The 14,182-nt window shown below is 36.3% G+C and overlaps 1 protein-coding gene across 3 annotated transcripts in view; it reads right to left on the reverse strand.

Annotated features, from left to right (window-relative positions):
- Nucleotides 1-14,182, reverse strand: part of znf385b (zinc finger protein 385B) — a 316,695-nt gene that overhangs the window by 19,987 nt on the left and 282,526 nt on the right. For all 3 annotated transcript variants that reach the window (XM_056465829.1, XM_056465830.1, XM_056465831.1), the window contains one exon: nt 6,893-7,079. In XM_056465829.1, the coding sequence (XP_056321804.1) occupies nt 6,893-7,079 (187 nt within the window). The remainder of the gene's footprint in view (nt 1-6,892; nt 7,080-14,182) is intronic.

The raw sequence follows: 14,182 nt of genomic DNA on the forward strand, positions 1-14,182 counted from the left end.
AATAGCACATTCAGCATTCAACCCTTGATGGAGCTGCCAATATCATGTGATTTTGGGACCGTGTCCCACTGTTAGCTCCAAATTTCAGTTTTTAAGTGCAAAAAGTTAATTATTGTAGTGTATATTTTTCCTTATATTATATTTCCGTATATTACAGGTTGTGTTTCTCTTTTCATGTGTCACACTAATGATCAATCTACTGGTTATTCAGTGCAATAACACATCCTTGAGTTTGAAATGTTTTTCAGTTTAAAAGGAAATCAGATTTAAATAGCAGTTCCTGTGGGGATAAAAGTAACACTGTTATGTCCCACTGATAATAGACAAATCCTTTTTTTTACTTCCACATTAGTTTGCATTGTTTAGATTCATATGTTTTATAAAAAGGGCAAGATGGTGGCTCAGTGGTTAGCACTGTTGCCTGACAGCGAGAAGGTCGATGGTTCGAGTCCCGGCTGGATCAGTTGGGATTTCTGTTTGGAGTTTCATGTTCTCCTGTGTTCGCATGAGTTTCCTCTGGTTGCTTCGGTTTCCCCCACAGTCCAAAGACATGCGCTATAGGTAAATTGAATAAACCAAAATGACAGTAGTGTATATGTGTAAGGATGTTTCCTAGTACTGGGTTGTGGCTGGAAAGGTATCCGCTGTGTAAAATGTATGCTGGATAAGTTGGCAGTTCATTCCGCTGTGGAGATCCCTGATGAATAAAGGGACTAAGCCAAAGGAAAATGAATGAATGAATGAATGATTATTTTATAAAAGTAATGTATATTGCCAATAATAATAAAAATATTTAAAAATTATAGAAAATGTTAACATTTGGCATCGTTGGATTGCTTTTAAAACACTTGATGGAAGTTAAATTTAAAATGAAACTTCATTCATATTCTTTTCAGCTTAGACCCCTTTATTCATCAGGGGTTGCCATAGCAGTATGAACGGCCAACTTATCCAGCATATATTTTAGGCAGCGGATGCCCTTTCAGCTGCAACTCTTCACTGGGTAACACCCATACACTCTCATTCACACACATACACTACGGACAGTTTAGCTAACCCACTTCACATATTGCGCATGTCTTTGGACTTGTGGGGGAAACCGGAACACCCAGAGGAAACCCATGAGAACACATGCAAACTCTACACAGAAATGCCAACTGGCCCAGCCAGGACTCAAACCAGCGACTTTCTTCCTGTGAGGCGACTGTTTCTGTTTGGAGTTTGCATGTTCTCCATGTGTTGGCATGGGTTTCCTCTAGGTGCTCTGGTTTCCCCCACAGTCCAAAGACATGCGCTACAGAGCAATTGATGAACTAAATTGGCTCTAGTGTATGAGTGTGTGCGTGAATGAGTGTGTATGGGTGTTTCCCAGTACTGGGTTGTGGCTGAAGGGGCATCCACTGCGTAAAACATATGCTGGAATAGTTGGCGGTTCATTCCGCTGTGGGGACCTCTAAAATAGACTAAGGAAAATGAATGAATGAATGTATTCTAGTCTTCACATCATCCTTCAGAAGTCATTTTAATGTTACTTAAGAACCAAATCAGCCATGATGAAAACAGCAGTACTGCTTATTATTTTAACAAATGCTCAATTTTTGAGGACCCCCCTCAAAAATAAGATGTTTCATTCATTCGTTCATTTTCTCCCGCTTTTCCGGGGCCGGGTTGCGGGGGCAGCAGTCTCAGGAGAGAACCCCAGACTTCCCTTTCCCCAGACACCTCCTCCAGCTCCTCCGGGGAGATCCCGAGGTGTTCCCAGGCCAACCGAGAGACATAGTCCCTCCAGTGTGTCCTCTGTCTTCCCCGAGGCCTCCTCCCGGAGGGACATGCCTGGAACACCTCCCTAGGTCGGCGTACAGGAGGCATTGGAAACTGAGTCACCTCAGCTGGCTTCTCTCGATGTGGAGGAGCAGCGGCTCTACTCCGAGCTCTTCCCAGGTGACAGAGCTCCTCACCCTGTCCATAAGGGTGCGCACTGCCAACATGTGAAGGAAACGTATTTCGACCACTTGTATCCGAGATCTTGTCCTTTCGGTCATGACACAAAGCTTATGACCATAGGTGAGAGTAGGAACGTAGATTGACCGGTAAATCGAGAGCTTTGCTTTTCAGCTTAGCTCCTTTTTTACCACAACAGACTGATACATCGACCGCATTACTGCAATCTCACGTTCCATCCTTCCCTCACTTGTGAACAAAACCCCAAGACACTTAAACTTCTTATATCAATAATAAATTCTAATTATTTTTTTATTTTGGTAGAAATTTAAATGTTACAATTGAATGAATAGAAAGTTTAAAAAGAACAATGATGCAAAACAATGATGCACTGGCACTTCTGATGCTTATAGTACACAGTGTATGTACTTTAAATACAATCTATGTAGGCAGTTCTAGGTTTTGGAACAGAGTCACAGTGATAACAATAGCTTATTTGGATGCAGCTCAAGCAGTGACTGCAATGTTAATCTGACCTTGCCATATCCTTTTTGAAAAAGCCAGAGAGAGTGGAGCATTTCTAAAAAAATAAATAAATAAATAACTAAAAAAGGCAGCGCAATTATTGTGAGCACACATCCCAGAATATTCCAACACACGGAGTTCTAAAACATTACATAAAACGGGCTCTTACGTAAAGCACTGGAGCTAGCAATTTTAATGATTTAGTGCTTGAAGTTTTCCCATGTAAACTAAATCTGACTGCATTGTGTGTTGCCAGGGTTCGGGGAGAGAGAGAGACGGCAACAGCAGCCCCCCTCCGAGTCTCGGTCCGAGCTCAACACGCTGCTAATACGATGGCGTGACAGCGAGGACCCATAAGCCATCTGTGAATCAGGCTGACATTCATTTGGCCTGATTTGTGCAAAGACACTGCATATCAATGAGGACCACCACCGCCTAATAAATGAGGTGCGCCCAAATCTGTCTCCCATTCTGCAGCTAGAAAGGAGCCAGCTCGGAAAAAGTATGCGCCGACTCAGATTTGCCCCCCGTAGGGCACGTGTCTTGGTACATCCCAGTCTTGATTCTTAATCAGACACAAGGGCCTGAAATCGAGTGGGTCACAGCATGAAGCAAAGATCAGATGATTATGTTCTTTGAAATGGAACACAAATCTAATTCAGTCAAATCAAAGGCCAAGCGGGAGGAGAAAAAAAGAGAAAATAACAGCATCCCAGCACGCAATCGAGCGCTTGTTTCAATTCTGCATGCCTTTTTTCGTAATTAAACGTTTAGACGCAACACACAAAGATGATGTGCGGGGAACTCAATATGCAGGTAATGATGAAACAAGCAAACACAGCTGCGAGAAGAGTGATCTGCTGTTAACATTATAAAGCGTATGGCAAATTACTGGCACAGCAGGGCCACTTCTTACCTCTACACACCAACAACAAACATGTGTTTGAGCCTGAAGGATAACCCTGGTCACCCTCAAGTGCTTTTACGAGGAGAAATACGACTACATATATACAGTAGGACACACAAACACATAGATGGAGAGTATAAACAGTGGCAGGGGTTTTGGGTTAAAGCGGTGAGAATAAAAGCATGGGGATCAGGGTCAGAAATGAACTTTAATGGCCAATCAGGGACATCATGACTATTTAAACTTGACTCAAATGGATATTTCACCCAAAATGAAAATATTTTAGTCAGTTTGATTGATGTATGTTAGCATGACTACAAAAGTTAAGTTAATTCAACAAAGCAAGCAAGTTTTTTTTTATAGTGTTGACAAATTTTTATGTTTCATTTTAATCACGATAGCATTTATTAGTGTTTAATAAGCTGCTTTTCTTTCATTTTTGCATCGTTTTAGTTTATTTGTATATTAGCACAAGGCTGCACTATATCTCTGCATTTAACATTTAGCTGTCTCCTTTTTGAACTCTGCCCCTCACTGACTTTTTTGCCCCCCCCCCCCATTACACCCCCACACTCCTCCAACTTATACACCTCACAATCACTGCACTGTTTAACATTTGCACATTTAAATTTGCACATATTCATTGCACTACATTGCACTGATTCACTTGTTTGAACTGTAAATACCCACTGCACATGGACATTTCTAATTATGTACACACCCACTGTACATATACATTTGTAATTATGTTTATCTATCTGCTCACTTCTGATTAATAATAGCAACCTGTACATATATTCATTTATTGTAAATCTCTGTTCATAGCTAATACAACCTGTATATAATGTTCATAGTACATCCAACTTAAAATATTACCATAGTTTTTCTATAACTGCACTTTATAGCTTATACCTGTATCCTGCACTTGCTGCTATTGCACTGCTGGTTAGACCTAAACTGCATTTTGTTGCCTTGTACTTGTACATGTGTAATGACAATAAAGTTGAATCTAATCTAATCATCTAATCTAATCTAACAATCAGAGCTTTTTGGGTTGTTCTTTAAACTAGCAATTTACAAGTCAAATTAGTTTACATGTACTAATATTTTATATATGTATATATACACAAAAGCATGTGCTAACATGGGCACCTACTTCAAAAGTATTGGTTTGTTTTTGAACGGGTGTGAATGGAGGAGAGGCTTGGGAATAAAATGATAATGACCAACTCTATTTACTTAATGACTGTAAACAAGTCATCTGTAAAACAAATCTTTGCGATGTCCGTTGCGAATTGAATTCTTTTTAATTATAAAATAATTAATATGATTAGCATATTTGCACACAATTGTAATTAGCATAAAATATGCAGCGCAAACAAATTATTGTGTAAAACTTCTCACAGCAATTCGTAACTTTTTGAGTTAGTGTATAATTCGTATAAAATCGCATAATCCCATTCGTACAGTTTAATGCAATTTGCTCATTCCCCACTAAACTACCACTAAATAGCTAAGTTCATAACTAAATTCATTATGAAATAAACAATGTAATCATCATAACTGTGCACAATTATTTAAAATAACTAATTGTGATAAATAAGCTTGAACTTTGCACTGCAGCGACATGCGTAACTTGATGCATGACCTTGCGTTTCCGGTCTGACGCATTCGCGTGCGTATGAATGGAAGTCTATGGGAGGAAAAGCCCAGTGTGACCGCAGCTTTATGAGGATTTCTACAAACATCCTTGCAGGTGTGTTGAGGCAAGTTGGAGCTAAAATCTGTAGGACACCGGCCCTCCAGGACAGAGATTGGACACCCCTGCTCTAAATTAAAGGTTTCAATGTCAATTCGTTTTGACTATTCACTTTAATCACAATAGCAGTAAATTTGAGTTTAATAAGCTGCTTGTCTTTGATTTTAGCATCATTTTGGTTTATTTTGGGGACATTTCTGATGTCTGATGGAAGTAAACACATACAAAGAGTTTTCATTTAATTTCACAATTCATTGTAAATATTTTTGCCCATCTCTTTCATTTTTTAGCTTGTTTTTGTGGAATATTTGCCTGTTTTGGTGGCATGTTTACCCAATTTTCTAATTTCAGTGTACATTGACTATCAAATGTAAAAATGTAGATTTTGTTTTTTGAAGTTGCAGTCAAAATCAAAATAAAACACTGTAAACTGTTACCAATAATACACTGTAAACTGTTAAATCAGATAACTGTATTTTTATAATTATGCACTGTCCATTTACTTGGTACAAAGCAACCAGTTTACTCACTTATTTAAAATAAAATCTACTAATAACTTGTTACAATATAGCAGTTAACAATTGTGTGTTCTTCATAAAATGAAAAATCAAAAAAAAAAAATAATTGATGATTGATCTTGATATAGTAATAACTGATCACTAATGTCTATTATAAAATACAGTGTATTTAGAGAAACACCCAAATTTCTACAGACAAAACATCATCAACAACTCAATAAAGCTGCAAAATCAATAAAGCTGCAAAATTAATGATACCCATGTGATCTCAGAACTTAGTTGTTTATATTTAATGATTTTGGCAAGTGTGAAGTATTTAGCCAGTGAGCACACGCATCAACAAAGTGACCAATAATCTGCATGTGATTGGCTGTAATACTGCAAAAATGGGGTTTGTAGATCTAACTCAAGGGCGTCCAAACTCGGTCCTGGAAGGCCGGTGTCCTGCATAGTTTAGCTCCAACTTTCTTCAACACACTTGCCTGGAAGTTTCTAGCCTGAAGGGCTGGTTCAGGTGTGTCAGGTTGGAACTAAAATATGCAGGATACTGGCCCTCCAGGACCGAGTTTGAACACCCCTGATCTAACTGTACTGCCACAAATTCACAGTAAAAAATTATGACAAGAAGTCATGACAACAAATGTTTATGTTACTTTAGATCAGGGGTGCCAAAACGCGGTTCTGGAGGGCCGGTGCTGTGCAAAGTTTAGTTACAACCCCAATTAGATACACCTGGGCTAGCTAATCAAGCCCTTATGAGGCTTTCTACAAACATCCTTGCAGGTGTGTTGAGGCAAGTTAAAGCTAAAATCTGTAGGACACCGGCCCTCCAGGACAGAGATTGGACACCCCTGCTCTAGATACAAACTAAAATAAAGGTTTCAATGTCAATTCGTTTTGACTATTCACTTTAATCACGATAGCAGTAAATTTGAGTTTAATAAGCTGCTTGTCTCTTATTTTAGCATCATTTTGGTTTATGTTGGCGACATTTCTGATGTCTGATGGAAGTAAACACATACAAAGAGTTTTCATTTAATTTCACAATTCATTGTAAACATTTTTGCCCATATCTTTCATTTTTTAAACTTGTTTTTGTGGAATTTTTGCCTGTTTTGATGCCATTTTTACCCAATTTTCTAGTTTCTGACCCTGTTAGAAGTCAACAGATAGGGAGAGGAAAGAAGTGGAGAAAGAGGACAGCACAGGTGATGTGGAGCAAGAACAAAAGGAGCTATTAACCTGTTTGGTCAGAGCAGCTGGCAGTGACTGCAGTGCAGGAGGAGGTGGTGGTGTTGGTGGAGGTGCTGGTGATTGTCTTAGCGCCGCTGTCCTGGGCGGCTGCACTTTTCTGCTTATTTTTCGGTGACTCCTGTGCTTTGAGCTTCTTGGCATGTTTACTGCCTTTGTAGTGCGCCTCGGCTTGGTTCTACAAAGGAGAACAAATGAACCATCCAATCAGGCTCATTTCTAGCATCTACCATCATGGACTGCAATCACACGCACACACACACATTTATAACATGCTTTCAATAGCAGGCACTGTTCCAATCAAGGTAACGATGGGATCGAAATGTCCAGAAATAGAGCCGGATGCCGGGTGTGTTTGGACTCCCAATGGAGGAAACAAAATGGGTGTCAATTGGCTGGCACTCGATGACGTTAATGGAGAGTTTAATCATATCTTTTAGTTGTTCAACTTCCAAGTGAAAATGACTACTTCATACTTGAAACGAGCGAGAGAAAGAGAGAGCGAGCGCTTATGAGGGATTAGAATGCCTTTGAATATCTGACTGCTAAGAATTAGGAGCTCAATTTCTCATTTTTATGACATCAAAAGTGACAAAGTCCCAAAAGACCTGCAGATGGATTTTTTCTCTCTCCAAATGCTGATTCTCTGTCACATTCACTAACTGCAAGTTTAAGGGATTTCTGACAGTGCCGGGAGAAGTCAGACACTGCTCACGGATGTTTTTTTCCTGCAGAGGAAGATTATTGGGAGTGGAAGCCTGCAGTTTTCAGCTTCCTTTAAATAACAATTACAGGACTGTAATGACATGTCACTCTTTTGTTGTGTTCATTAGTGTCCTTCAAATGAAACATAAATGAAATAAATTTAAAGTAAAATATCTGTTTCATTGTATATATCATTGCAATTGTTCATAGTAAATCAGATTAATGTCAGTTAAGTTTCATTCAGACTATCAAAGGTAATAAATACATAACAATATACATTTCAAAATCTTCATTTTTATCAAAATCTACTTAATATATTTATATTATATATCATGTAAGTATATTTTGATAAAATTAAGATTTTGAAAAGTGTATTGTTATGTATTTATTACCTTTGATAGTCTGAATGGAACTTTACTGACATTTATATGATTTACAAATATTGTTGAAGTCAGAATTATTAAACCTCCTGTTTATTTTTTTCCCCAATTTAGGTTTAACAGAGAGATTTTTTAACACATTTCTAAACATAATAGTTTTTAATAATAGTAATTTCTAATAACTGATTTATTTTATCTTTGTCATGATGACAGTAAATACTATTTTACTAAATATTTTTAAGACACTTCTATACAGCTTAAAGTTACATTTAAAGGCTTAACTAGGTTAATTATGTTAACTAGGCAGGTTCGGGTAATTAGGCAAACTATTGTATAATGATGGTTTGTTCTGTAGACTATCGAAAAAAAATATTGCTAAGTTTTATTCTAGCCAAAATAAAACAAATAAGACTTTCTCCAGAAGAAAAAATATTATCAGACATACTGTGAAAATTTCTTGCTCTGTTAAACATAATTTGGGAAATTTTTAAAAAAGATAAAAAAAAAAAAAAATCAAAGGGGGTTTATTAATTCTGATTTCAACTATATATACATATATGATGTGTTTGTTCATTATTGTTTAATTTATAGTTTTATTTAAATTTTATTAATTAAATATTTACTACTTTACCCAATTTCATATACAATTACTTTACCATGTCTCTTACTATTTCCATTTTAATTAATACATACAATATTATGAATATATAATTACATTTGCAGTGCTTCCCACAGGTTTAAAATATACTTGTGGTGGTAGCCGGATTGAAACACCATTTACCCACAGCACATAAATATTTAACTATATGCGACAAACAAAACATAATAAAAATTTTAACAATAATTTTAGTTATTATTACTTTCAAGTTCAAAGCAAACTAGATATTAAAAGGCCTATGTAATATAGCCTTATGACATCATCAAATTAACAAAATGTACAGCAAATGAGAAATAAATTATAGAAAAAGGATTTACAGACAATTTCTCTAAAAATTATAATAATTACAAGATTAATACGTGTAGATTATTTAAATAAGTCAAATGCGTTGATTAACCATTACTAATGGCGTACATATATTTTGCAGCCAGTTTAGAACAGTCATTTCATCCTCTCAGAGTATATAGTAATGTTTTTTCTGAGTCGTTTAGATTCAAGAATGAATTATTGAATGTTTCTCTCACTCTCACAACTGTGCGTGTGCAGTCAGCTGCAAAGCCAAGCGAAAGTAGGGTTAAGTAAAAAGGTAATGAAAAAAATCGATACGATTAATGAACGACAGCTTTAGAAAGCAAAAGCCGGATCCCGAACATTTTAGGAAATTTAAAAACCCAGCCGGACAAATTTTAAGTGCCAAAAAGGGACATCTCTGTGGGTCTGCAGAGCATGTGAGACTGTCTGTGGGAGTGTTGACAGGTCTCGCGCACACAAAACAAAAGGGGTAAACGAGAGAATATTTTCCACTACTTAACCGATCGTGGATGTTTGGTTTTATTAGGCGGACACAATATAGTGTAAAAGGATGATTAAAATAGTAAAAAAAAACGTGTCACTAAATAATCTTGGGCAGTCATTAATATACACGGGCCGTGCGCCCAAGTAAAAACTATGTGTGGGAAGCTCTGCATATGTAACCCAGAGTAAATCTTGGTTAATGAATGTTACAGTTGTATTGCAGCAAGCTTTTGTACATTTTTTATACCAGTTTAGAGTATTTATAAACTCTCTATGAAAATATGGTTGGGAAAAGTCTCTTCATCTATTGGCTTCAAATGTTACTGCCACGCCTCCAATACAAAAAGGACGTTTCTAATTGGGGATTGGAGAATAACTTTAACGGTGCTGTCACGTTAGATACTGTAGTTACCCTAAAATATATATAGGATTGTTAATTTAATTCTAAAGTCAAGGTAATACTAGAGGGGAATAATACATTTATTAATAGTGTAACAATCTTATTGCTTATTACTTATAGTGTAACAATCTTATAGTGCTCTGCCCAAATAGAACTAATAGATGTGCAACTCTTGAGAAGGTAGGGGGCGCTACACATTTCATACAAATAATTTAATAACATTCGAAGTCCTATTGGTATTAGCCAATAAATTTGTGTTTAATGATAATGCCAGTGTGGAAGAGTTATTTATTTATTCGTTTATATACAAATGGTTTATATACAAATTCGTTCATATTCTGCAATCTAGAGATTTTCTGGCAATATTTCTACTGTTTTTTGCTATCCAATATTCAAATATAAAGATTTACCGGATATCAGTATCACAAGTTATGTTTCCATTCAAAAATGCAAATGAACTTCATGCGCGGAACTGGAATATTGATTAAAAAACATGCGAATAAAGCAGCGTTTCCATCCAACGAGTCCAAAAAAATTGTCACTTCCTGATGAACTGGTGCCAAATATCAACAGTAAAAATGGAATTTGCTGCGGTAAGAGAAGCTGCGTGAATATTTTCCTTATTTAATAAATGACTTGCACCTCAGAAGACGATGCCGACACGGAGTGAACGTGTGGGGGCGTTTGAAGGCATCAGACTCGGAGCACAGACGCTCTTAACAATTCTGAAGGTCATAATTAATGTAATAACACTAATACTGAAATTGTTAGGGAATTTTAGAATGGTCAAAACAACATTTCCGACGTTTTAGAATGTGCTCAGCCTGCTGGTTTATCCATTCACACACAGTTTTACCTTCACATGATCTTATATCCCTGCCGAAAAATCCAGCTTAAACCAGCCTAGGCTAGTTGGCTGGTTTTAACTTCTAATTTCCAGGCTGGTTTCCAGCCATTTCCAGCCTGGTCTTAGCTGGTCAGGCTGGAAAATGACCAGCTAAATCCAGCTAAAACCAACTTGACCAGCCTGGTTTAAGCTGGACATAGCTGGTTTTGGCTGGGCTCCCAGCCTGGCTAGGCTGGTCAAGCTGGTTTTAGCTAGTCATTTTCCAGCCTGACCAGCTAAGACCAGGCTGGAAATGGCTGGAAACCAGCCTGGAAATGGCCAAAGCCTCTCTAAAACCAGGCTGGTCAACTAGCTAAAACCAGCCAACCAGCCTAGGCTGGTTTAAGCTGGATTTTTCAGCAGCGATAACAAAGTCACATGACTTTTTAATGTGCATACTGGAATTTTAGCGGTAAAAGTGTTTCCATCGTAGTTCATGCAAATCTTTTCTTATCGAATAAAAAGTTTATCCTAATCAGTTATGCGCATGTGTTTTTTTATGCGCATTTTCAAAATGTATGTGCATCTTGGCTTTTCCATCAACCGATTATTGATGGAATAGATCAAATAGATGGATGGAAACATAGCTATCGAATCTATATTTGGGAGACATCTCAACAGATACAGGAACGGCCTTAATAAGTTCAGTGATTTCAGAACAGTATTGGATGTGCCTCTATTGAAAGAAACATATTAACTTCACTAGTTAACATACATTTGATAACAGCAAGCACACAAACACACAGACAGACAAAGGAATATCTAACACAAAGCATGCACCAACACCATGTTGTAAAGTTGCTGTGATTAAAGAGGGCTCAAAGTTTTGTTGTTGTTTTCATTCTTAAAGACAAAATGGCTGCCGTTCGCTTGAAATCTTGTGAATGTGTGTTGAACCATCTGAGTCAGAGCTGGAAAATCATGAGACATAAGAGAGAAGAAAGAGAGAGATAGGCAGAGCAAGCGAAAATGAGGTGCGGAACGTCCATCGCACCAACAGCAAAGATTGCTTGTTGAAGTGACAGGCATGAGAGTCATAATGACACACAGTGACAGGAGAGACTGATGGGACGACCCGGGGCGTTTGTCTTCTCTGCACTGTGCAAATGTTAGCAGCTCCTGTGACCTGGATTAAGTGCACTTGACATTTATAAATTGACTTTCTTCCCAGCTAAGTGTTTGCTTCAGTTTTAATATTTACAAAACATTCACACCCTGACCGTAATTTCAGTCTTTATAACATCAAGTGTCTTCCAGCTTAGTTCTGGCAATCACAAGGCCTCAATCATGGAACACAAGCAGTGCAAATATCTGTGTGAAATAATAGGAAAAGATAGTTTAGTTAAAAATTACAAAGCTGTCACATTTCAGAAATATGTTGGAGGAATGTTGGGGTCCAAATGTCACTGGACTTAACAGAAGAAAGTTGTCAATGCATTTTGCTAAAATTGTACCATTTTAAAGCCCACTGGATAAACAATATATTGCCATATTAATACAGTTGAAGTCAGAATTATTAGCCCTCCTGTATAATTTTCCCCCCAATTTCTGTTTAATGGAGAGAAGATTTTTTTCAACACATTTCTAAACATAATAGTTTTAATAACTCATTTCTAATAACTGATTTCTTTTATCTTTGCCATGATGACGGTACATAACACTTTACTACATATTTTTTAAGACACTAGTATTCAGCTTAAAATGACCTTTAAAGGCTTAACTAGGTTCATTAGTTTCATTAGGCAAGTTAGGGTAATTAGGCAAGTCATTGTATAACAATGGTTTGTTCTGTAGACAGTCGAAAAATAAAATGGTTAAGGTAGCTAATAATATTGATCTTTTATTTTTGTTGAAATCAAACAAATAAGACTTTCTCCAGAAGAAATAACACTATAGGAAATTCTGTGAAAAATTGCTTGCTCTGTTAAACATCATTTGGGAAATATTTGAAAAAGAAAAAAAAAATCTCTAATTTTGACTTCAACTGTATATTGACATCATCAAATTAATAGGTAGTATGCATGTAAAAATAAATACAATTTTGAGACAGAAATCTGGAATTGAAATCCATAAAAAAAAAGTTTTATGCTGGGTTCATATCAAACGTGAATCACTCACTCTAGTTCATTCACAGGATGTTTTTCACTTGAACTGAATTTTCTGCTCAAGTTGAATTATTTAAACTTGTTTCCATGTTCGCTGCAAAGGTTTTGATTATGAAATATGACTTTGTATGTTATCTACTTGCAAGAATACTGAATTTAGCTTTTGGCGTGAACCCAATGCTGCATTAAAATTTGTATTTATTTATAGCATTTTTAAATATTAAACATATCCATGTATTCTCATTTGTACAATAAAAGGAATATGCAAATATACAGTTGAAGTCAGAATTATTAGTCCCCGTTTATTTTTTTCCCCAATTTCTGTTTAATGGAGAGAAGATGTTTTTTCAACACATTTCTAAACATAATAGTTTTAATAACTGATTTCTAATAACTGATTTATTTTATCTTTGCCATGATGACAGTAAATAATATTTTACTAGATATTTTTCAAGACACTTCTATACAGCTTAAAGTGACATTTAACGGCTTAACTAATTAGGTTAACTTGGCAGGTTAAGTGTAATTAGGCAAGTTATTGTATAATGATGGTTTGTTCTGTAGACTATCGAAAAAAATATATAGCTTAAAGGGGATAATAATTTTGACCTTAAAATGGGTTTTAAAACATTAAAAACGGCAATTATTCTAGCTGAAATAAAACAATTAGAAAAGTAGAAAAAATATTATCAGACATACTTTGAAAATTTCCTTGCTCTGTTAAACATCATTTGGGAAATATTTAAAAAAGAAAAAAAAAAGAAAGGGGGCTAATAATTCTGACTTCAACTGTATATGAAAAGGAGGTAAAGTTTTGGCTGATGAAGAGCAGATGTGATCGAAATGTTACATGCTGTGATACTTTAGGAGCTTTTGGTGTTGCCGCCTTTTCATATTTATTTGCTTACTTTTTGTTTGGCTGAGGATGTACATACTATTGTAAAATTACAGTAAATAAATTTGAATAAAAAACAAAATCTTACTGATGACCCCCAAATTTTACTGTCCGTAAATGGCAGTGCACAGTTTATGCAAATGTCTGTTCTTGCATATCACATTGCTGCAATATATGTAACAATAGCTTTACAATAACTTTGCACAGAAATGTGTTCCATCCAGTAACTCGCTGCAGTTTATTTGCAGGAAGTTTTTGCCCTAAAGTAAATTTTTCCGCATTAATTATTTGAACTTGCATTTAATGCGCAATTGAGGTGAATTTGACACTTTTACCATAAATGCATTGTAAATTCTGCCTCATACCACTGCTTCCTGGTGGAAATGTATCAACATTTGTACAATGGCATTGACTTTGCATGTAATCTACTTATTTCGCTTTCGATGTGCACCCAGCA

The sequence above is a fragment of the Danio aesculapii genome, chromosome 9 (genome assembly GCF_903798145.1).
Source record: "Danio aesculapii chromosome 9, fDanAes4.1, whole genome shotgun sequence".
NCBI classification, from domain to species: Eukaryota; Metazoa; Chordata; class Actinopteri; order Cypriniformes; family Danionidae; genus Danio; species Danio aesculapii.